This window comes from Orbicella franksi, chromosome 13 (genome assembly GCF_964199315.1).
Source record: "Orbicella franksi chromosome 13, jaOrbFran1.1, whole genome shotgun sequence".
NCBI classification, from domain to species: domain Eukaryota; kingdom Metazoa; phylum Cnidaria; class Anthozoa; order Scleractinia; family Merulinidae; genus Orbicella; species Orbicella franksi.
Genome location: NC_138157.1, coordinates 5,192,401 through 5,218,065, shown reverse-complemented (window position 1 = coordinate 5,218,065; position 25,665 = coordinate 5,192,401). Strand labels below are relative to the sequence as shown.

The 25,665-nt window shown below is 39.5% G+C and overlaps 2 protein-coding genes across 2 annotated transcripts in view; both read right to left on the bottom strand.

The window, feature by feature from the left end:
- The window catches only part of LOC145465901 (twisted gastrulation protein homolog 1-A-like), a 39,159-nt gene extending 17,956 nt beyond the window's left edge, over window positions 1–21,203 (bottom strand). Inside the window, exons 1-2 of the mRNA XM_081449664.1 lie at window positions 20,360–21,203; window positions 2,345–2,410 (exon numbers count right to left, since the gene is read on the bottom strand). Coding sequence (XP_081305790.1) covers window positions 2,345–2,410; window positions 20,360–20,434 — 141 coding nt within the window. The 5' untranslated portion in view covers window positions 20,435–21,203. The remainder of the gene's footprint in view (window positions 1–2,344; window positions 2,411–20,359) is intronic.
- A 2,759-nt stretch (window positions 21,204–23,962) lies between these two features.
- The window catches only part of LOC145465829 (maestro heat-like repeat-containing protein family member 1), a 29,964-nt gene continuing 28,261 nt past the window's right edge, over window positions 23,963–25,665 (bottom strand). Inside the window, exon 42 of the mRNA XM_081449585.1 lies at window positions 23,963–25,665. This exon is cut by the window's right edge and continues 186 nt beyond it. The gene's annotated coding sequence lies outside the window, so the exon portion shown is untranslated.

Genomic DNA, 25,665 nt, shown 5'->3' with positions numbered 1-25,665 from the left:
ATCAAAATCGAACTTCAGTCGTTCGTTTACTGGCCTCAACGAAGTAGCCTCTTTGGAACACGGGACCGTGCAGCCTCAACATCTTCTACACCTGGATAGGGGCTCTTCCCAGCGGTATTTTTTTTATGAACATACCAGGCAATACTCTAACACACCGAAATTTTTTCAACACTTTTAAGAACGATTATACACCTTCGTCTAATTTAGGGCTCATAAGCAAGCCGCTAAGCGAAAGAAAAGAACTAGTGAAATTTAGGATAGCCAATCACAAACTGAGGACTCAAACTGGAAGATATGATCAAATAGCAAGGGTTAACAGACTCTGCCCTATTTGTGAATCTAATCAAATTGAAGATGAATCTCACTTTCTTATGCATTAAATATTCTATTCTAAGAGATAAATTTTATAGAAAAATCGAAAATATTTTTCCTACTTTTGAAAAATTCTCTCCATTACAAGCCATCAGCGAACTTATGATTTATACAAATCATTATGTTAATCACTGATTCAATAAGCAAAATTCATTTCATTTTGCTTTGATCTGCGCAATATTCATTTTTCAAATCAAACCAATGTAACTTGCATTGATTGCTATATCATAACCTTATTATACGTTCTCGATAATCATTACTGTTTTAGTTTTAGTTTACAGAAGTTTTTGCGGTGTGTGTATTTATGGTCATGCAAATAAAGCTGGTTGTTTTTTTTTGTTGTTACTCTCGGGTTCCCGCTCGTTGTTCCCCTCAACTCGTCTTGACATAAGGAAGCAGCTACGGACATTTCAGTTTTAAGAGAGACAAGAAATATCAAGCTATGAAGGCTGCTATCTAAAAACTAATCTCTAATCCGCCAAAAACGTGCAAAAACATGTAGGAGATTTCATTAGAGTAAAACGTTTTATAACTTGGAACAAAAAATAAGAAAAGCATACCTGAGTTTAAAAATATAACTAGGAGTAATCGAGGAGGAGTCCGTTCGATATGTTGTGTGGCTGCAGTCTGATGGGAAATGTTATAATTGTTTTGTCCTTCGATGTGCACGAAGTTTTGACCTCTAGGAAGTAAATTATAAGTAAAGATCTTTGGGATGTAACCTTGTTGATTCTTTGACTAGTACTGACCGGTAATAAAACAAGCAGCAGTGCCAAGAATTGTAAACCAATGCAGTCGCATCTAGATGTATTCTAGATTTTTGTTGTTGTTAAACAAACGTTCAACCAAAATCAAAATAATATATAACATGGCTGGCAAACCATTTTCATATCAATTCATTTATCATATACCTCAGCGGCTCTGACAAACTCTTTACACATAAGTCATCATACTTTTCGGTCTGAGCCCTTTGTTTTGCTCTCTATTTTCTTGAAACAATACTCAGTTCTATGCTAGAAACAATGCACTTCAGTAAATCCGACTTGAAAAATATATGCCATATTACTAAAAGCACTAAAGCAGCGACTCCAAAATGGCGGCTGCTGGAAACATCGATGCGCCTGAATCTTCTCCCTCTATTCCTTCTACTTTTGCAAGAAAATTTTGAAAGTTTTGAAATATTTGGCCTTACTGACTCAAAATCATTCTATTTTTAACACAAAGATAAGAGATATTTAGAGGGTTTGTCGAGATATTAAGCAAAATTTTGGCGAATTTATTTAGCATTTTTTTTGAGAATTTCCGGAAAGATGTTTGGAAAGGCCTGCACAGGGGTGTATCATACTCCAATAAAAGCCAGTTCAATTGACAATGTTATTAAACAATCGATTCCTGCTTTTAGCTGTACATCATACAGTTCTGATGTTCTTGGGAAACTTAGAGAGCACTCAAGAATTGGGCTGCTCCTCGAATAACTCTTTCGCTTCTTTATGTTCCCTTCCCGCGAGCGCATCATAACTTGGTGATGCGCGCTAAAGCACGAATCCACTGTTAAATCATTTATCATATTCCGCAAGTTACTATACCCTTGTTCGGTGATGGTGGGGGGCTGAGAGTGTACCCATTAGTAGATGAACCGAAAACAAAATGGCTGGCCAGGGACCCGTTTCTCGCAAGCCCCTGAAACTTTTTGGCCCCACAAAGCCATTTCTAGTTAATCTGTACCTAAATACAGAGAGGTGTATAGCCTGAAACTTCTTGTATGAAGGGAACCTCTGTTCATATTAAGAACATGTGAATAAAACAGTTCTGTAATCATAAGGTTTGAGATTTCGCTACGGCTTTCCGGGATGCGAAAACTTTTCGGGACCTTTGAGAAACGGGTCCCTGGAATCAAACTGCAGAATCAAACCTATCACTTAAGTACACTGAACTTGTGATGCCACCTCAATTGTACAATTAGAACTCATACCTGTTTTGTGAAAATGGGCGGAACACTTCCTTTTGGGTGCGAAGGAACTTGTGCTTTTCTGCTCTGCTGTAATGTAAACAAAACTGGCTTTACTAGCATGCAATCACATTAAGCGGGTTTCATATTTTGTCAAACTATTTGATTTCTGGCAATGAACCAACGGAAATAATAAATAATCTACAAATTAGTTAAGAGCTTTAGAAGTTTAAATGGCTGAATTATTACACGATGCATGTTTTCATTTAGGCTATCGCAAAAGCGAAACGTGGAAATTTTCTTCCGTGTTCGACATTTCTAGCGGCGAATCACGGGATGTTTCTTTTGTTCCTAGCTGTTTACAATCTGAATGGCCAATTCCCTCATGAGATGAGCCTGCAGGTAACCTTGGCAGTTGTATTCATCATCTTGGACTGAATATTTGTTTTGATGAATACAACTACCATGATTCACTGCAGGGGCGTCTCATAGAGGGAATTGGCTATTTTCACTTCTTGCTTCCATCTGCGACTCATTATACTGGTAATGTGTTCAAAAGCAACCCTATCTTGTTAAAACAAATCATCGCCAGAGAATTTAAAACTGAAGAACAACCTTTCGATGGAACAAAGTTAGAAACCTTTTCATAATCTATGTACCGAAGAACTAAAATACTCACTCACATCAAGCTTAAAAACAGTTTAAAACAAGTTACCACAAGTTAAAGATATACTATTTTGAAATTTTATGGCGCTGCTAATATTCAAAGATCAATTTTTCCAAGGTATGTATTTTTACGTAAAAATCTGCACGCAAGTGCGTAATTGCCTCCTAATCTCATAGAGAAAGCTCTGAAATTATGGATAAAGACGAAAATTCGGCTTAGACGAGGGCACGCAGCTAGGAACACTCTACTATCAAGTGCGAGCACGTTCCGCGCCGAGCACAGGTTTCCCGCTGAGGCGAAGCACGAAATACCTCTGAGCTGTATTAGTAACCTGCTGTGTAAATCTTAAGACTAAATTGACAGAACTCAGAAAGCTTGGAAACCCTGGTTTCTGTAGGACCATTAATCGCGTGATGTGCAGAGGTTTCTCACTTTATTTTCTTTGCCAAAAATATCATCATTGGAAGCGGAAAGAATTAAACGGTTAGTTAATTAACGGGTTTTTCTATAATAAGGAATGACAGATCTAAAAAATCTGACCACATTTCTGCTGTTATTAGTTTATTTTTACAACATGTTTACCCCAAAATTTTGCGTTTGTCCGTCCTTTTTAAACCATTGAGTAAGCACATTGCTGTGATTCCCAAGTGATTGATTGTTTGCTATTCAGAATGTCTGAGTTTGCGAATAATAAGTGAATCCCAGAATTTTTTGTCTTCATTTATGCTTATTTTTCTTTGCTGCACTGGGGTATTGTTTTTCCAACAGCTTTTTATTTTGTACTTCCGAAAGTGCAAGCGCTGATAATCGACTTATCATCAAAATAGAAACACTTTTAAAGAAGGAAGTCAGGTGCAATTGTGTTGATGTAGATTGACTTCAAAACCAGTCACGAATGAACAATGAACAAATTGCTTTAGACCTTAACAGTTTTGTTCGAATCCATAATATGTAATAGTTAACATAATTCATCCACACCGTCAAAAGTACTGCCTTTTCAAGATTTTGTTGCTTATCAATTAAGACTTTTTTGAAGAGTGGGTATCGTCTAATCGATACCTTGTCATCTATTTTTATCATGATCTTGACACACTCAAAACCTTGACCCTATAATAACCGTGACGAAGGTCTAACTCGACGAAACGTAAAATTACGCGCTTTTTTGAGGGCCTGTGTTACGTTCTTGCACGGTTCGAATCACCGCGAAGGGTAACCCTTTTGCAGTCAAATGCTTGTAAGCGTTTACATTAAAAATCTAATCTAGCCGGGTCAGCCCCCCTTGCTGGGTAACCCTAGCCCAAGCTCAGGTTGCCCCGGCTAGAGTTGAAATTTCTTCAATTCTTTCATATAAGTGTTTCGGCTGGTAGAAAGGCTCACCCGGGTCAGGCTCGAAACGAACCACATGCTGTTACAGACTGACAACCCGGGTTCGTGTAAAGTTTTTATTTTTAGCACCCTCTGCGGTGAAGGTTTTATTTTTAGCACCCTCTGTTAAACCCAAGGTTCGTGCAAAGTGTTTATTTTTGGCCTTCTCCTCGGTGATTCAACCCAGGCCCGTGTAAAGAGGCCTCTAAGTGTTCTTTGATTTCCTAGCAAATTTGCTCAAATCTTGAATCACGGATTTCATGTAGCTCAGTTGCAGCTACAGTTTAAAGATATCAAATTAGAGGAATATTCATTATGGTTTTTAGGGAAAAAAAAGCTTGGCTATCAAATTTCATGCGGATGGATCATCATAGATCAGTTTGCTTAGGGCTTATGCCTTCTTCCGGTTGGAGGTCAGTAAAGGCTGAAGAATTTCCTTTCCATGAAGAGGTTCTACAAGAACAAAATCCGAAAACCGACGACAAGAATGCCGTAGCACCTTCAAAGGAATTTGAAACTTACCGCCGATTCTACGATCGTGTTTTTGGTCACGTTCTTGCCACGTTTTTAGCCAGATTTTGATCCTACCCCTAAATGATAACGTTAGCAGCGAAACGTGTTATCTTTTTCAGTTTGCATGTTTTTAATATGCAGCTTCTGTTATTCTTATTGTTCCTCAAATATTAATTTATCAGCTTATCTTGAATTTTAACTTGGTTGTTACCGTGGAGCATGAACTGCTGAATTTATGCGGAAATTTAATTTTGCAGATCGGTGATTTTTTGTGTTTTGCAGGAAATAATTTTGCCATTGTGAAAGACTTTTTTTTTTTCGAGCTGGGATCATTTTTTGCGATTTTCAGGGTTTTTTTTTTTTTTCCTCATTTTACTACACAGTAATTAGTGAGTCTATTACAGTTACGTATGGCCCCAGTGTGGCTGTACCATCAAACGATATGTTTCTGTAATCTTTTTAGCAGCTACAACTGTAGTATAAAAACCGTAAAAACGATCGAGCTACAAGGACACGGGGCCTGAGGACTTCAAATCCTGAACGTTTGACTTGAATGGTACACGAAATAGCGACTCGTCAACAGTGAAGGAGGGAGTTTGAAAATGACAAAAACCGACGTTTTTTGCTAAGAACATTAAGTTGTTTGCTGATGATTTCTAGATATAGACTTTAAAATGAAACATCAATTTAACATCTCAAGCTTGCTTCAAGTTACTTGCTCAGCAACAACAAAAAAGGATTAAAACCACTTTTCCCTGAACCAAGTGGAAAGTTCCCATTCTGTCGTCATGTTTTAGAAGTGTGCAGGCCTGAATGACACTAGTGATAATCCAAAGCCCCATTTATGCGCGTTGAAAAATCAGCACGGCACGTCAAATTTTTGGCACCGTACCCAAACTATTTCGGCACGGCACTACCAAAAACTAAAAAATGTTTCTACTGCTGAATTTTAAATTGGCACAACGGCCTATAAATTTCCGTCTATTTTACCCGGCAAATGGCAGATAGACAACAAGCAATCATTTTGCATCGCTCGCTAAACGTAAAATATGCCTTAAGGTGGTATGGTACCCTCAATATGGACCAAAAAGTTTGTTTAAATATGGTGAAGAAAGATCAATTGTGTGCTATTGCACTCAAAAAGAGAAATTAAATTTCTAGAGTTTCACTCAAAATGGTTGCTATCGAAACCAGCCACAGCCTTTTGAAGTAGTGTTTTATAGTATTGACGCCAACACTTCCTGCTCTTTTACAAAACAAGAATTGACTGTCAAATAAGCATATCATGTAAGTTTCTGTTTTGTTCTGTGCAATGAACCTAAGTCTTGACAGTTAACTCTTATTTTCAGTGGTTTTTACAGCTTTATTTGGAAATAACCTTATTTTTTACCACACCCAGTGGACAAATCATCTCATGTCACGTGACAGATCTTAAAATGTTACGATTTTTTTGGTTTATATCATCCCGACACCATTGGTCTTTGATCAACCCAAGTTTCGGGAATTCTACTTAAGAACCTTACAAAGTAGAAATGTTGGCACGAAGTCAGTCGGTACAAAAGTAAACTTTTGAGAAAAATGCACTTTAAGTTTCTTACACGAAGTATTAAGCATTTAACGAGCCACAAATAGCGGGGAAGGGGGGGTGCAGATTGGATCTCGGGGGAGGGGTGCAATGGTTGTTCTATTTTGTAAAAAGTTACCGCAGTTGTGGGAAATATTCCTTTTCATAAGGGAAATGAATGAGCCTGTGATGGCAATTTGAGGCAAAGCTTTTCACAAATAATTATACCAATCGAGTTGTGCATGTCTTAAAAGTTTTTTTCTAAATAGTTTCGTTCATATAAGTTAAAAATAATCTATATTTTTGGTCACGTTCTTGTAGTAAACAGTCGTTGCTATGGCCGTTGCTACGTGAAAAAACTTATACGACTGTGTACTTTCCTTAAATTTCACACTCATCTGGAAGGAAATTCGGCAAGATCGTTTCAAAATGTTTTTGACAAGTCCTCAAGGGTCTTAAGGTTTGCATTTCCAAGAAATTGAATTTTTCTTGAACATCGCCGTATTTTAGGGTACCATACCCCCTTAAAGGGGAGGAAACTTCTCAAGATCTCCCAGAAAAACTGAGAAGAAAAAGACCGAAAGAGACCTGTTTTGTTTGTAAATATGGCCCACGTGGCTTGTCAGAGCATTCTAGAAAGACGCTTGTGGATAAGACCGAGTAATCCGGCCTGGAAAAACAGTGGTGTGAGAATTTTCGATTTACCAGATAAAGATCAAGGGTGAAATAACGCGACGAGACACCACAATCTGAATGCGACGAGTTGTTAGTGCTAAGCACCGACTTGCTATGCATAGCTTCTGTGGCCATGGCGGGCCAGCTGAGTCCACGGTTCTTCGAGTTATTGTTTGGCTAACGAGAACGTGTTTGCGTCTCTTCGGTCGCCATTTTCTGCGACATTTACACATGCGCCAGGGATGGATTTATGGCAAGAAGGCCTGAAATGAAATGGGAAAGCGTTTACACTAACGTAAATGTCGGCACGGGTCCTCGAATACCTCCAGGAGGTAGTCTCGAAGTAGTTTCGGGACCGCTACGTTTACACATCGAAAATTTGGAGTACCGTGCCAAAGAGTGGTCATCACGGTCCCACAAACGTGTCCAGACGCATGACTCTGGGCATATTTCTTTTGGCATTTACTATATATTAACAAAGAATTCTTAAACAAATGTGCCGTGCCGATTTTTTAGCGCGTGTAAATTGGGTTAAAGTCGAACGAAATCTGAAGCCAGGTTAACCTCGATCCCGGGCTCTCTCTCCTTTGCCTCCCTTGTAGTCGAGATTCTTTTGATTTCTCTAAAGAATATAAGACCTCTGTTCACTAAGAAGTTCAGAAGCCGAATGAAGAACAAACATTTCAACGGTTAGCACATGCAAAACATCACATACCGATATCGAACTTAAACCAGTGGATCAGTCTCTTAAATCCGCGAATTCGGAGGTAATTTGACTTTTTTGTGTGCTGTATTTTGAATATTAAACAGGGTTTCTGCCACAAAGCCGATTAGCAGAGAATTCTGAATTGATTTACAGCAATGCAAAATGATTTACAGTGTGGTTGACATTAAGCCTACTTACTATTTCTTCTGCATCAGATTTATGTAAGTTTATATTTAGACACATTTGTATAAACACGATTTTTTGGCATACTCAAAAAATGATATGTTGCAAATTGAAAAATTTGCAACATATCATAAACGTCACTTTATATAGCTACTGCTAACAATGTTTGTACAAGTGTGAGACGTTCGAGGCAACATAAAAAAACGAAACAGTTTCGATTATCAGTAAATCCACCAGCTGGAAATGAAATCAGTGATATACTTTGGCACGCTGGATAAATACATATTTCGTTTCCCCTTTGTGAAACTTAGAATATGACCGGAGTTCTAACGGTCAAACCAAGTGAAGCGTACCCCTCAATATTACATTAATGAATTGATTATTTGAAAATTGAACCCGTTAGCTGTATTCTTGGAAGGACTCACAGGTTCAATATTTAAGCCCAGACTGATTCAAGGCAAAGGCATTATTGTAATTTTGAGTACCTTGCGGAGGGGTACGCTTCACTTGGTTTGACTGTAAATGGTGTACCTGTCCGTTTGTAGTTCATAGCCAGCGCGTTTGAGATCGTCAGAAACGATTGGTTGATTCTATCTTGATGGAAACATTTGTGTCACAGGTGGTCACTTGACCAGCCACTTTCCTCAACGACAAGTGAGGCATAAAAGAGAGGGCCTGGGATCGCGGTTGAAGTCAGTTCAGTCACCAATCTTAACAAACCACTCTCGAACTTAGATTGTTCTGATCGAAATCAAAGATTGGTTTGATCACAAAATCCAGGTTTACTGCCACTGTAAACAATCGTACCTGATTGGTCGAGAGCTAAACAGTTTTAAAAATCTTCAATTTCATCCAGGCTCAACTGCAGAAACTCAACTAGTTCCTAATCCTTTTCATCAGTCATGGTTGTGCCCGAATATCATTCTAAAACAATCTAAAGCAGACAAGAGTTGAAGGTTATATGGAAAAGTGTACGCACATAGCAGAGAAAACGAAAGTATAGTTTCAGTTATCTTATAATATTTCAGAAAGACCGATTTCATATATATAAGCAGTTTTTTTAAAATATATATTTGTGAGGGGGAACTGATTATTTTTAACGTCTTATTGCCAATGCGATAGACTGATACCCCATAACAACCTGATCAGTTTCGGCCTGCTCGGTCGATTTTTTGTTTTGTTTTTTTTAGCGTCAAACGCTACACATTTCGGAAAACAGCTTGACACAGGGCAAACTCATAGGTTGATCCCTACCTCGCTAAACAAGCAGTCGACTGAATAACAAAAATAATACCCTTTTACGCGTACCGGATTCCTGAGTCACAATCATTTGTTTGTTACAACTTTTATCAACCACATAATCTGCCTTAACGTCTGCAGACATGTCTAGGAATAACAGAGACTAAAGAGGATTACGGCGAAATAGCGTACATATACGATTAAAATGTTATAATTGCCGGGCTAAGCTGATGAAAAAGGAAACTGACGTGGATTTTGTGAATAGCTCAGCCATGTAAGATATGTTACGCCAGAGTCTTCTTATCTTGTTATCTTGAATAACATGTACGGTAGTTGTAAGATCTTGTGCGGCTTACAAGAATTGCATTTTCTATGCCGTTTATTCCTGCGCCATGGGATAAAACTGCAGGCCATTTGATGACGACTTGACAGCACGGTACATGAAGAAAATACACCTTCAGACTTTCTTTTACAACCCCAAAACAACATATTGAGTCTGAAATATTCTCCCAAGGGATATTTTCGCTCGTTTCGCTCGACGTTAACCGAATTTTATTGCATTTGGCTTTAAGAGAGTTATTCTCTTTAGCTTTACAGGCGGTGAGATCACTCTGTTGAAAACTAGGACCGAGCTTGTCACGTGACTTACACGATTTGACCCCCCTCGAACACTGAACTGAAAGGGAACGAATGCAAAACTAATGCGAAGTCGTTGTTCTTGAATTGTATTCTGGAGTTTTTTTGTCTTTGAATAGAGTCTTTATCTACGAAAGTGTCGTTTGAATACGTTTTCTACATTTGGTGCCGAGACCCGGGAATTGAAACTGGGATTCTAGCGTTGTGAAGAACGTCTCAAAGGAAGCTGTTGTGAAGTCAAAGCTGCACTAGCTGAAAGCACGTGGGCGACCAATTATGCCGCCGAAATTGAGGAATTTGAAAAAATTTCGCGATGGTCACCGAAAGTTCGTCCAGAAAACTATCGAACAAGCCAAAGGGCTAATCTCTGAAGGCAATTCCATCGAAGTGAAAAGGCTGAAATTTCTTCGAACCGCCCTTGAAACGAAAATGTCGGAGCTTCAATCGCTCGACCGCGAAATTGTGGAGCTGGTGGACGACGTAAAAACCATCGATACCGAAGTCTCTGAGAGCTGTGAGATAATGAGTTCCATTCAGGAGTGTATTGTTGAGTTAGAATCTGTTTTGGAAGCTCAAGAAATGCAGGGTAAGAGTCAGGAATTCCCTTCTGTGGCGCAACTTCCTCCTTCCGAAAGCGCGGGAACTTCTCAAGATCACGTTTCGAAGGCAAAGTTGCCGAAGCTCGAGCTTAAGAAGTTTCACGGAAATCCCATACACTGGTATCCCTTTTGGGAATCTTTCGAGTCTGCGGTTCATAAGAACCCAAATTTGTCTTCAGTGGATAAATTCAATTATTTGCAGTCACTTCTTACTGGCACCGCGCGTAGTACGATCGCTGGTCTGGCCCTGACGAGTGCAAACTACGAAAAGGCAGTTGGACTGCTTAAACAAAGATTCGGAAATCGACAGATAGTGATCTCCAGCCACATGGAAGTGCTCACTAAACTCCCCAAGGTGGAATCGATAAGCGAAGTAAAGAAACTCCGAAGCTTGTACGACACAGTGGAATCTCATGTTCGTGGATTGGAAAGTATGGAAATCTCATCTGAAATGTATGGTTGCTTCTTGACACCAATCGTTATGCAGAAATTACCGGAGGAATTTCGGATCGCTATCACACGAAATTTGGAATCGGAGACATGGAATCTGAAAGATATTTTGGGTGAATTTCACAAGGAACTGCAACTGAGAGAACAATGTCTTGTCAATAACAAGGATTCCAGGCCTTCACATCAGAGAGGTGAGTCGCCATTTTCTACATCAGCTTTGTACACTGACAGTTCTGAGAATAAACAGTCTCCTCGTGTTTGGTGCTCATTCTGTAATCAAAATCATCAGAGCTCTAAATGTAATGTTGTCACAAGTATTGAATCTAGAAGGGAAGTTCTTAAAAGGAAGGGCAAGTGTTTTCTCTGTCTCAAGCAAGGACATTTGGCACGTAACTGTCAAGCACCTATGAAGTGTCTTAAATGTCAAGGTGCCCATCATGTAGCAATTTGTGGTAACCCTGATCCAACCCTGGGTGGGCAAGATCGAGAACATGTGGCCAGTGTCTCTACTAGTATGTATGTGGATCAGTCTAGAGGGTCGGTGTTGTTGCAAACCGCAACCGCTGAAGTTGTGCGTCCGGATAATGACAGTTTTCCACTAAGTGTTCGTCTGGTTTTTGACTCATGCAGTCAGCGATCATACATGACTAAGGACCTTAAAGACAAACTGGGGTTATCAGTAATTGGTAGAGAGTCACTTCTAATCAAAACCTTTGGTGAGTCTGACGCCAGGCTACGAACATGTGAAATTGTTCAAGTGGGTATCAAAACCAGATGCGATGCAATTGTGTACATTCAAGCCTATGTGGTGCCAGTCATATGTGGCCCTCTGACCCAACAACCCACAGAGCTTGCTCAGTCTAGCTACGAACATCTGCATGACCTCAGTTTAGCCGACAGGTGTGGCGGCAGAGATTTGCCCATCAGCATTCTCATTGGTGCTGATTATTATTGGTCATTGGTCGAAGGTACTATTGTGAGAGGTGCACCGTGGGAACCTGTTGCTCTTGCTACAAAGCTAGGATATGTCCTCTCCGGACCCACTATGATTGTGTCTAACCGTGACAATGGTAACACTGTGAATCTTACTGCGACGCATGTACTGAAAGTGGAAGCAAGTGTCGTCGGTCAAGATGAACTTGCCTCTGAACTTGGAAAATTCTGGGACTATGAGTCACTTGGCATTCGAGATAAAGGTTCGTCTCTGTATGACAAATTTGTTAGCGAAGTTGAATTCACTGAAGGAAGATATCAAGTACAGCTACCTTTCAAAGAGGACCATGAGCTGCTTCCAGATAATTTTGCTTTGTGCAAATCAAGGTTGGTCTCACTACTGAAACGTCTGAAATTAAAGCCCGAGATGTTAAAGCACTATGATGATGTCATCCAAGATCAGCAACAACAAGGAATTGTGGAACCTGTGGATCAAGGTGTCAACAATGGTGTGGGAAAAGTACATTACATTCCTCATCATGAAGTGATTCGCGTGGACAAGGACACCACAAAACTTCGTATTGTTTATGATGCCAGTGCACGATCAGGAAAGAACACATCAAGTCTCAATGACTGTTTGTATGCTGGTCCACCACTATCTCCCCTCATCTATGACATCCTCCTGAGGTTCCGGGCTCACAAGACAGCCCTCATAGGAGACATTGAGAAAGCTTTTCTAAATGTTTCAGTTCACCCCAAAGATCGTGACTATCTTCGTTTCCTGTGGGTTGATGATGTCACAAGCAGCCACCCGAACCTACAAGTTTATCGATTTGCAAGAGTTGCATTTGGCGTCTCCGCAAGTCCGTTCCTATTGAATGCAACAATTCGTCATCACTTGACTTCTGCTGACATCCCCAAAGAATTTGCTGAGAGAGTTCTGAAAAGTCTGTATGTGGATGACTTTGTTGGTGGAGATGATTCTGACAATTCTGTTTTCGAGATGTATGAGAATCTGAAGTCATCCTTCAAGAGCGGAGGCTTCAATATGAGAAAATGGGTCTCCAACTCTGAAGCCCTTCAGGAAAGAATTGAACAATCTGAAAGCCAGTCTTCTCAAGTTACAAGCAAGTCTGTCAAGGAGCACCCTGTTCAAGAGGAAGATCAAACCTTCTCGACTTCCCTGTTTGAGACGTCAAAGAACCCCAGCACAGCAAAACTGAAAGTACTGGGAGTTGGATGGGATAGACGAAATGATTTGTTACTCTTGGATCTGGCCTCTCCACTAGAAACTAGCAATACTTGTCCAGTTACGAAGAGAGCAATTCTTGGTACAACAAGCAAGTTGTATGATCCCCTGGGACTAATTAGTCCAGTCATCATTCTACTGAAGATCATCTTTCAATCTATTTGCAAGACAAGAGTGGGTTGGGATGACCCCGTGGATTCATTCATCCATGAACAGTGGTTAAAGCTTGTTCAAGATGCTAAGAAGGTGGGGGTGGTGGAAGTGAGGAGACACTACCACCTTGGCTTGTCATTAGGAGATTTACAAAGCATTCAACTCCATGGTTTTGCGGATGCAAGTGAGAAAGCCTATGGAGCAGTTGTGTATTTACGTCTTGAAACAACTACTGGAACTGTCTTCACCCAGCTTTTATCGTCAAAAACCAGAGTTGCTCCGATAAATGGAGAAACCATACCTCGACTGGAGTTACTAGGTGCTCTTGTTCTGGCCCGACTGGTCAATACTGTGTTGACAGCATTTGACGGAGCATTGGAAGTTGATGCTGTGTTCTTCTGGTCAGATTCGCAAATTGTTCTGTGGTGGATTTGGGGTGTAAACAGAGAATTCAAGCAATTCATTCAAAACAGAGTGGTTGAGATCCGTCGACTTACAAAGCCAACTCAGTGGAATTATTGCCCCACAGAATCCAATCCAGCTGACATCTGCTCACGTGGTACGATGACCTCGAAACTGATCACCAACCAATTGTGGTGGAGTGGTCCTGAGTTCCTTAGAAAGGAAAAGCAGTGGTGGCCAAGTCTTGCAATGAACTCTGCTGAAGTCACAAGTGACGATTCAGATCCTTGCCTAGAACTGAAGAAGGGAAGCTGTAACAGCCACACAAAGCAGCATGATGGTACAGTTCTTGCAAACATTGCCTCTGGAGAGGTGACGTCAGAAAGGTCACTAAATCTTGATTGCATCATTCCCTTGGAAAGGTTCAGTAGTCTTCAAAGACTTGTGCGAGTCACTGCATATGTTGTGCGATTTGTTTCTAATCTCAAGCAAAGTAAAATGAAGAAGAGGTTAGTGGATGGAGTAATAAGGCATGAAGAGGTGGATTGTGCAAGAGAGCTTTGGATCAAGGAGGTTCAGAAATCTGTATACAACAACAAGAACTTTGACCAGGTCAAGATCTCATTATCACTGTTTTCAGATGACAAGGGAATTCTGAGGTGTGGTGGTCGTCTTAAAAATGCCCCGATTCCGTATGATGCTCGTTTTCCAATATTCCTTCCAAGATGTTCACGACTAACTTACCTAGTGATAAATGATTGTCATCTCAAGGTTCTTCACAATGGTGTGAGGGACACTCTCACAGAGCTAAGGTCAAGATTCTGGGTAACAAAAGGAAGGCAGGCTGTGAAAACTGCGATAGGAAAATGTTCTGTTTGTAAGAAGTTAGAGGGCAGAAGCTATGCAGTTCCTCCTCCCCCACCTCTTCCTGAATTTCGATTGAGCGATGACTTTGCTTTTACTCGAGTAGGAGTGGACTTCGCTGGGCCCATGTATGTCAAGGATGTATTCTCAAAGAATGGAGATTTGAACAAGGTCTATATAGCTTTGTTTACGTGCGCTGCAACCCGAGCTGTTCATCTGGAAATTGTCCCAAATCTGAGTGCGGAAAGTTTTATCAGAGCCCTTACTCGCTTTAAAGGGAGACGAGGAATTCCTGTCTTGATTGTCAGTGAAAATGGGAAAACATTTAAGGATTCAAGAGTGCAGGCATATTGTCAGTGCGACGGTACACAGTGGAGGTTCAATGTCGAAGCGGCCCCTTGGTGGGGTGGTTTCTTTGAACGTCTAGTAAAATCAGTCAAGTTGAGTTTGAAGAAGGTCATACGAAATGCCCGGTTAAACTATGACGAGCTGTCTACTGTCCTTGTAGAAGTGGAAGCAGCCTTGAATTCACGACCCTTGACATATGTCTTCGATGAAATGGAGGAACCATTAACACCTTCACACCTGATAGTGGGCCGCAGAATTTTGTCAGTACCATCAAAGAACTCATCGAACGAAGTTGATCAAACTGAGGGAACACTTACAAGAAGAGCCAAATTCTTACAGCGAACACTGGATCATTTTTGGAACCGATGGAAGTCTGAGTATCTCACACAACTTAGAGAGTACCATCGCTACTCAAAGAGAGCAAATTCTGTCCGTAAAGTGCAAGTGGGAGATATTGTGTGTCTACATGAGAACAAAACCCCGAGACAGCAGTGGCGGCTTGGGAAGATCGAACGATTACTTCCTGGTCGAGATGGTCATGTTCGAAGTGCAGTGGTGAGAGTCAAGTCTGGTAATTCGCCAACCGCGGAATGGAGACGCCCATTGCAGAGGCTCTATCCCCTGGAAGTGAGGTTGGATAATGGAACTGCCAACCCTGTGCCCCGAGTGGCAAATGTTCCTGTTACAGTAGTGAGGGACGAAGATGTCCCAGTTGTCGTCGTGAATTCTGACTAAGATAGATGTATTGAGTTCATTCTGTTATATAGAGTTTATGCTCGTAAGATTGTTTCAACTTTAAATGAACTTTGAACTTTGATTGATGACGTCAATCAACGCGGGGGAGTGTGTTGAAAACTGGGACCGAGCTTGTCACGTGACTTACGCGATTTGACCCCCCTCGAACACTGAACTGAAAGGGAACGAATGCAAAACTAATGCGAAGTCGTTGTTCTTGAATTGTATTCTGGAGTTTTTTTGTCTTTGAATAGAGTCTTTATCTACGAAAGTGTCGTTTGAATACGTTTTCTACACACTCGAACCATGAACAACTGAAATTTTTTGAACATTTTTCTGGCGACTGTAGAATGAGTTCCCTTCATATTAACAAAAGTATTAACCTTTTTACAGCGTAAAAATGGTAATGATTTGCATTAAACTAAGGGCCCTCAGTCTATCGTCACCAGAAAAAATGTACAAAAGAATGTACCCGTTACGGTTCAAGTGTCCTTTTTTACTGTACTGAAATCACCATTGAACAATTTCAGTGTAGCGCACTCAATCGCACCCATGAGAAAAAAATGCACATTCAAACCATTTATTAGAGTGTACGTATCACGCAAAAATAGCGACTTCAATTCGGACACTTCCATGTCATCACACTCCAGTTACGATAAAATATGAAACGCGTGCGGAGCTGTTCTTAATGCGATTGTTATGGATATTGTCTCACCTAGAGTTCGATATGCTGTCTGTCACATATCGTATTTGCAAGGATTGAACTGAAGCAGAAAAGCCAATTACTTCCACAACAAAACCTGTGCTGGGCCACCTAAAGAATATCTCTCTACGACAGGTTGAGGATAAGTTTTGTATCAACGAACGTGCACGCTAAATGGAATTCGTCATAACCGAAGTTAAGGCAATGTGTAAAAAGTGAGGAACCATTTGTTTGATCCGGTTTTGCTGACATTCAGGTAACGTTATCAGCAGACACTGAACTGGGGTGAGGATTAAGCTCAGTGTCTTCTCTCGGAACGCAGCTGAACGCCATAAGCATACTCATACAGTACACTCTTTTTTATATAGGTGAATATTGTTTTTCCGGCCCAGGCTAAATATTCATACTTTTCTGTCGATTTTAGGCTGAAAATAGTCTTAGATTGTAGCGTATGATACTTCCGTTTTAAAAGAATGTATCCGAGATATCAGTTACAAGTGTTTGGTGTCGAGATAGCGTTGAAGTAGTTTTCCAGCCAAACTGCAGGCAAGGAAGCCTCTGAAGCCTGATATGACACTCATACATAACTTCTTACAGATTTGTTATTGACACACTGCTTTTCTTGTTGTATTTGTAAATAAATTGGTTTTTTTTTGCTAGTTTTGCCGTCTAGAGAAAGGTAGTATTTTATACGGTTGAGTTAAAAACACATAATTGTGTTGCATGTATTTACAAATTTTCCACACGTAAAAATGCTAGTCTTCTCGAAATCCCAACCTCGGTTTCATCATTCTTAAAATTTCGCAAATTTCAGCCTCGATATTCCTATAAAATATATTCTTATAAAAAAGAGTGCTCATAATAACGACTAAAGCGACATGGCTGTAAGGAATTATCGCTGAGGAATCGAACAGTTCATGGCAAATCTTGTGCCAAAACATTACTAAGCGTATAGTTTTTGTCTGAGCGACATGCCTATTATTCTTTAGCCTTCACTAGCCGATAGGACATAGCATAAACGAAAGCAGTAGAAAGATTGAACTGATCATTCCCCTTGTACTTCTCTCGCTGTGATTCGTGGTGGCAACAACAGTTTCACGGGGCTTGTGTTCTTAACCTGTGTTCGCTCTTTTCACGTTAATTTTTGTCCGTTGTGGCTGCTTTTCTCATTAACTTATACTTAAGCTTGCTCTTGATCTTAATTATGGTCCTGTGTTTGTGCCTATAGTTAAACAACCAAGTTTCAACATAACGTTTCATTAATAGCACAACTTTTAACTAATGATTGTTCAGAGTAAAATCCAGATACATCCACGAGCAATTAATTTTCTCATCATAACTTTTTCTTACAGCAAGGAAAGCACCAAAAACAATCAGCAAACCAGCACAACCATACTGGAATATAAAGAGAAGGTTACGATTGACAAACAACAACAACAACTACAAAATCGTGTGTATGTCTTCTCCATTAGTAAGCAACATCTTCAGAATAAAACTTTCATTCCGCGGAAGCTGTGTTGATTTCTCCGTTTTAAAGTAATACATAATCACCGATTCTTTGCTTAGTCTTCGGGTAAATTAAATGCTCAACATTTTCATTCACTCAACTGGGATTCATCCAAAATTTTGCGTAGAGAACCTGGGTGAGTAAAGGAAGGAATCCGCGTAAGAGCTTCATAAATCTCAGGTAAATCGGGTGACTTAAAAGACACGAGAACGCACCAAAAAAACTCGTGTTAAATTGGTTGTAGTGCTGTCAGTATTGCAAAAAACAAGACTGAAGTCGTCTGTAAAAGAGAAGGAACTGGCCCAAAAAAAATGGCAGAAAGAATTGGCCATAGATCAAGAACCATTGAAAAGCTGGCTTATAGGAATTATGTTTTTGCTCGATTTGTAAGACTGGCTTGTTGCTTTCGGTAAAACACTATAGAAAGTTTTTAATTTCGGTTTAAAAACGGGTACAAGTTCAGAAGTAAATACGAGAACGCACCAAAAATAACTCGAGATAAATTGGTTGTAGTTATGTGAGCATTGCAAGAAACAAAACAGTAGACGCCTGTAAAAGAGAAGGAACTGGCCGAAAAATATGGCAGAAAGAATTGGCCATAGATCATGAACCGTTGAAAAGCTGGCTTATAGGAATTATGTTTCTGCTCGATTTGTTGCTTTCTGTAAATTTATTGCTTTCGGTAAAACACTATAGAACGTTGCTAATTTCGGTATAAAAACGGGTACTAGTTCAGAAGTAAATAGATATGGACAAGACTTCGAAACACCATGGCCCAAACCTAAAAAATCACCTTGAGGTTGGCTGCAAAACAAGATTTGCAACTTATTCGCTAGTTAATAACCAGACATTTTTGATCTACAAAACAAAGAGTAACTTCTTAACAGAACGCAAACTGAGTTGAGAAATCAAACATCAATTATGTTCGATAATAAGCAAGAGAGAATGGAGAATTGATTCTGTGTAAGGAAACTGGCAACACATACATTGTAAATATTGGACAACACGACAAATCAATTGTTTAACTTCAGGGAGATGCGTCTCCTTGGAGTCAATGAAAGGCGAGTCTTGATTCGTCCCGATCAATCCTGTTTCGTCTTGGTACGACATGAGTAGTAAGAAGGAGATTTTACCTTGCCGAGTGCCGTTCTTCCGCTTGGGTTAGCGCAACTCCTATTTCTGTTTCTTGACTTAGATTCAGCGCTAATTGCTTCAACACGACATTACTTATTCACATCCAAAACAATTCGCGAAGAGAAAAAACAAGCCAAAACAAAACAAAACAGAGCCAACTTCATATTATTGAAGTTATGCCATCAACAACTACAAGCTTGTATCCATACATTGTAAACAAGCATTGAGGACCAAAATGGAAACTTCATGACTGTTCATGAGTACAATCATCAAAGAGCAAAAGTTAACTTGCTGTCTTATCGTTGGATTTGTTCTTCTTTGTTTAGATTTAAACTACTGCTAATCGTTGAACACACTTATGAATAAAAAAAAAAAAAAAAAATTAAATATTTGTCGTTTGTTATTTTCATTATGTGTCTGCATCCATCGATAAGTTAGATCCACAGGTGAACTTATCCTTACCTCACCATGTGTTGCCGCCATATAACAATTGTTCCAATCTTTCTCCAGTAGTCCTTAGTACGTGCGTGCCTCGGTAAATGCTTTGTTTGGTAAATGCGGTAAATGCGCGCGTGATCACGACAGGTCGTTCGATATAGTTGGATTATGGAACAGGAATGCAAAATCTGTCAAATATGCGAAGGTTTTTACAGGCTATATCTACTTATTAATTGAAGATATGAGGGTACGGGCCAGGAATTTGAAAGACATGTTTGTGAAGAGAACTACCTTTGGAGGTTTTTTTTTTTTTTTTTTTTTTTTTTTCAATCATTCAGAGAAAAGCACCTGGCAAATCAATTTGCATCAGACGAGTGTCAACTATTTCCGTAATTTGCAGACCTTGTGTCTGAAAGAGAGATCGGTTCATCTCCTTTCGATAACCTTGACACTCATGAGGGCAGATTTCTAAATCTAAAACAAGTAATTAAAGAAAAATCGTTTTGCAAATGCTCAGAGATGTTGAATGTTCATATTTCGGAAAAATAGTTTTTGGAGGAGAGACTTAATATTTCTGGGTATAAGATCACCTAAGGCATCAACACATTAGTAGCTATATTTCAACATAGCAAGGCCCATAACAAAGGTCGTTTACAGTCGAAAAGTGATTACAAAATGGGTTCAATTCATACTTTCCAATTATATTTTACAGAATGGCTTTAAAGCTGTTTGCAATGAGGATTCTGCATCATGTTATTTTCCTCTATCATCGTTAACGCCGCTTATACTTGGTTAACATTTCTATGACCAAACGATATGTATTATTATTTGGCCTTGGGTATTGAAGGCAACATCTCGTTGAGCCGTTTCGATGTACTTTCTCCTTTCCAGCTTCCCCAACTACAGGAAATAACAGACAATACCATTCCGAACTCTAAACCACAAAATGTCACTATCATCAATTAAAGCTTGTTACCTTACAATTGAGTCTTGTCCTTTTGTGCTTCAGTGAACCCGATCGATTCTGAGCAACACAATCTGTAGTCTTCATGATGACAGTCGGTGCAAACAAGTAAACTCTGGCTTCATTTGACTTGAACAAGGCGCCGTATAACTTTCAGCAACACTGCTTCTTCGGGTCTTCCCTTAAATCGTTCGTCGTTTGTCACATTTTTCCAGAACGTAGACAAATTTGGAAGCGATTAAATGAGAAGGATATTTCGGAAGAAACACAGGAAACCTCTTTCTTGCTTGCTTTCGGGACGAGCGCCATTCAACTCCAAAGTGAGAAACACGCGCGCGCCAATTTTCCCGCCTTTTTCAGGCCATCGCTTCGTTTAGACCAAACTGAAATGTCCACACCATCCATCCAGTCGTTCTAATAAGAGAACTATTCCATTCGCCCTTGTTGGATAAGGGGTGATTTTAACAAATTCGTTGCCTCGTTTGTTATTACTATCAGCTCGCATCCAATGTGGGCTCATGGAATAATTGTTAAAGGCTCTTTTCATGCGGTCAAATGTCGCCACTTTGTGGACGACCTCTAACCGCTGTATATACTAACGGTTGATAGCGTGCAGTAGTTCAGCCAATCAGAACAGAGCATTTTTATTAGTTTCATTACATTTTTATTACCTATGAGACATGGCAGACAAAGCGTGATCACGTAAGTTATTTTTTCTTCAGGCATGAGGAAACATGTTCTTATCCACGCTCAAAAGCCACGCAATGCTGCATGTACAGCAAAACGCATCGTGCAAGCTGTCATGCGAGGAAAAACAAATACTTCACGTTCAAAAATACAAATATGTAAGTTTCTTCTTCACCAATACACGCCAAATACGAGTAAATATTATACCCAGAACATCTTTCGGTCTTGTCGTTTCAGCTTCATTGCGAATTTAACCAGAAAAGTTATACAGGCTCGCTTCGTGTTGAAAACTCGTCTTATCTGTACAAGAAGATCTTCCCAATTTTTCTCCGTACTCCATATAAAAACCCGTCGCTTTTCACTTAGGTCGACGAAACAGGAATAGCGGAAGACGAAGGCTCCTACTTCCTCCAACTCACAGTATTTTTTTTAAACTTATTGTGGCGTATCACTCACGAGTTTTTTCCATGAAGACTTTCCTCGATTCTCCTAGCTATAACTCCTTCAGGAAAAAAAAATTTAAAAAATCATTTGAATTCCGGTAATTGCGGTTTGTTTATCCCTCAAACTTTGAAGTGGACAAAAATATTCTGGATATAAGAAAAATAGTTGCAATTGCATGTACAGAAAAAGGTGGGCGAGTTACGTGGCAATATCGACTAATTAACTTACATTTTGAGGGCATTTTCTCTTTCAGATTTCTCGTAAAATTTTGTAAACGTCAGAAGTGGTGGCATCATGAGCTAGCTGGGAATTTGAAGAAACTCTCTCTAAAGTAAATTTGCCTTAATGAGAGAAATACGCTTTTTTGTTAAAACACCAACAGCAACAACAATATCAATCTAGACGGAATTCAATCCATTGATTGACTTTTGTGTCAAGCGTCTCCAAAGAGGAATCCCAGCTAGCTGCACTTGATGGGATTTGCACGTTCCAGCGGCGTTTCGGAGACTTGCCAACGGAGACTTACTTGAAACTTTAGACCGCAATTGTCGATGTTTGGTTACAAATTACTGAAAATTGTTTTCTGTAGAAAGCATCTCAGACACAAGTCGCTGATCAGTTCATAGTCAGTTAGTTTGATGGTCTTTGATCCTCCTCTCGTGCTGGCGTTTCGTACATGCGCGCGTACACGGAGTTTGTGATGTACTCGAGGTTTGCATGCCAATGTGAGAGGTTGTAAGCCTAAATAACTGAGTTGACAGTGGTTAACATTCAAAAATTGTCACGGCTACACGATAAGTATGTAAGACAATTCGCTCTATAATGACGCCGATTCTTTTAGAGAGTATAGAGTTGTCTTATATTGTGTAACTTCTGATTTACCTCTGCCTGCTTTCGAATAATCTTTAACCAGCTACCAGGGTTCAGAAAATTAACTTTTCCCACTTTTGAATATGCTTAAGGAGCTTATTCTTCTCCTTGGCAATATGGAGCTCGATTTTGGTTACACGCCTTGTTCTAGCAATAAAACCTTGATCTAAGTACGGTAGGTAAGCCATTCAAACATCTCCTACAGTCGATATAATATTTACCCAATATAGCAAATTTTCCCGAGATCAAATCCGACTCATTAATACAATATAGGCCTAAATGGTACAATGGACATCATTATCTCTTAGTTCGGACAAGATGTGTTTCCAAAAATCGAAAGATGCCCTACAGGAGGAAAGCAAATGTTCGACCGATTCCGTAACCTCTTGACAGAAGGTGGTTCGCTTTGTGGATTTTGACTAACCACCGAGGACTAACCACTTGAATACTTCTGTCTCATAATACAGTATAAAGGCTTCACGGGTTTGAAATGTTCTTACCCGTAGAGTACAGGGTGGCCCTGTGTAGAGATGTGTGTCGAGTAAAACAAGCTTTCCAATCTTTGGTCTCCGCTGTTGCTGTACCTGAACAGTGCGGCTCTGCCTAATAAGTACCTTGCCGCAGTGTTCAGTGTTTCGCTTTTTATTCAGGCGTTGGAGACAGGTGGTATGCAAAAACTGTAAATATTCCCTAGTGGGTCGTGCACTTTAAAGCGTTTTTTTTACAAGACAACGAAGCTTCGTAAGTTTTTCCACGGACATTTTTGGCGATTTTCTGACCTGTGAGCAGCTTGTCCAGTGTAATCTCCAAACGTAATATATAATGATATGTTTAATATTATTAATACATAATTATTATGCTTATGTCTATGGAAAAAAGAACACTGTGAACGAAGCTGGCAATTATTTCAGATTCAGAAGGGAATCTGGTGAGAACTACACGAAGACAAAACAAAACGTTGATATGAACAATTTTTTTTTTAAAAAAGAAAAAGTCAAACATCTCGATCGACGCGAATGTCAGTGAACTCTGAAGTTTGCAGACTTGGTGTCTAAAAAATAGACGGGCTCGATTCCTTAAAATTTGCTTCGTTTGTTTTTTAAATTACAGATCTCCCATGACGTTTATTTACCTAACACCCTTATACTTAACCGAGATAAAAATAAAACGAATAAATAGAGATAAGCACACGGGGGGACAAACGGAAATAACAAACTGTTGAACTTACCAACATGACGTACTGTGTGTGTGGGCGTGTGCGCGCATGCTTGTAGCGTAGCCTTTCACATTTATTGATGTAACTGAGTACAATATAGTTAATAAAGGTTATGAAAAATAATAATAAGAAAAAAATTATGGCGCACTGAAAAAAACGCGAGATCGAGGAGGCCTTGTTTGACCGTCGAATAAGACAATACGCTGTATTTTTCACATGGAAAACTGATCATGAGGGGTCGGAATTTTGCAATACAGATGGCTTAGATGAAACGTTCGTGAAATAGTTTTGGCGAAATCCTTTTTCAAAATATCCTCAACAGAAACAGTTTTTCGTTAAGTAGTAATCTTTTTTATTCAAATTTTTCGGGCAAATTGAGGACAATTTGCGACCTGGAAAACGTGAATAAATGCTCAACTTTGCTCACTTGTTTACCAAGAATGTATGGCACTGAGTGACGCATTACATTTTGTTGTTTTGCTTTGTTCCTTAACAGCAAGTCAAGTTAGTTTTGAGGTCGCTACCTTCAGACCGTTGGTACTCCGAGGGCTTCCTTACAGAGATAAATGTTATCGTCAAGTTTGACTTCGTAGTCCCCGTTTAAATTTAGGAAATTTATGGTCTTTCTCCTGAACAGTAAAACCAAAAACCAATCAAGGCCCAAGTTCGTCTTTCCATAAACTAATTAGTTCAAAATAACTTGAAAACAACGTAAGCTGTTTCTTTAAGTAATTCTTTATTCAATTTACATACAGACACTCTTTCAACATTGAACATTTGACACTTAAATTAATTTTCACCCTTTTACTTTTTTTTAGTAATCCCTTGAAAATAAGCTACTCAAAATTCCTGCGTCCCTGCTAAGTTTGCAGAATAATAAAAACAATACCCCCACGTGCATCGGTCTTAGAGAGAGGAATGTACTCTTTTAATTTAAATAACACACTGTTTGACATCATTTCAGCATGTTTGTGTTAATTTTTCATCGCTTGGCCAATCAAAACCCATATAATTTGTTTACACTAGATTGGACTCTCCAGAGGAACGGACCTTTTCGGCGATACGGCGGCCATTTTGAATTCTACTCTTTCAAATAGCTATTATGGGATGCTTAAGGGGCAAAGTAGCAAAGGGTTTGGCCCCTGAGAATCCCATAATAGCAATTTGAAACAATAGAATTCAAAATGGCCGTCATATCGCCGAAAAGGGTCCGTTATTCTGTTGTTTACACGTGGTGTAATACGTCCGGGTAAGTTCGCTCCCGTAAGAACGTAACCGGATTCTCTAACATGTTCCAACGGCCATCGCCATGGCCACGAGCCAACTCGAAACACTGAAATGAATAGTTAAAGTTTTCTGTTGCAACAAATACTGTTCAGATTAACTGAACAGTTGTGATAAAAGTAAAAGCCTCTTGAACACGAAAAGAGCTGTGAGGTTTTGACTACCCCAGGATTAGAGTGATCGTACTTTTCTTTACGTGTTACTAAAAGATACTTCTACAAAAATACAGGCATAGACCGATTCACTCTTTGATAAAGAGAACTTTCCAAAAAAAAAAAAAAAAACATAACTAAGTAATTTAAATTGCATATCAACCACCGAAAACTTCTTAAACACATAAAACACGCAATAACTCGGTTTACACCGGGAATTCAAATTTTGTTTAATTTTAAAGTTACCTAGTGCGAGCAAAATATGCCACGCGAAATTGGCGTTCTTGTATCTGACTACCTACTTTAATGAACGCCTTTTTTGGTGCAAAATAATTTGCTGATCAATGTTGATCTATACAAATACGGGAAAAAAAAAAAACTCTTTACCTCGGATAATAGGTAGGTTACTGCATGAAACAAAGATGTCGTTACCAACCTGGTGTATATTATCTTCAGCGTTAACCCGGCCCGGGTTGTTCGAAAGGTGGAAAACGCTATCCACCGGATAAATCACTATCCAGTGGATAGCGTGGTTTGTTTTGTTAACACTTGTCTACTGCATTTTTCCTGTGGATAAGGTTATCCACCCTTTGAACAACCCTAACCTTGTGTATACGGATCACAATGACGAAGTTAACTTATTTAGTTTGCATTGATTGTTTTAT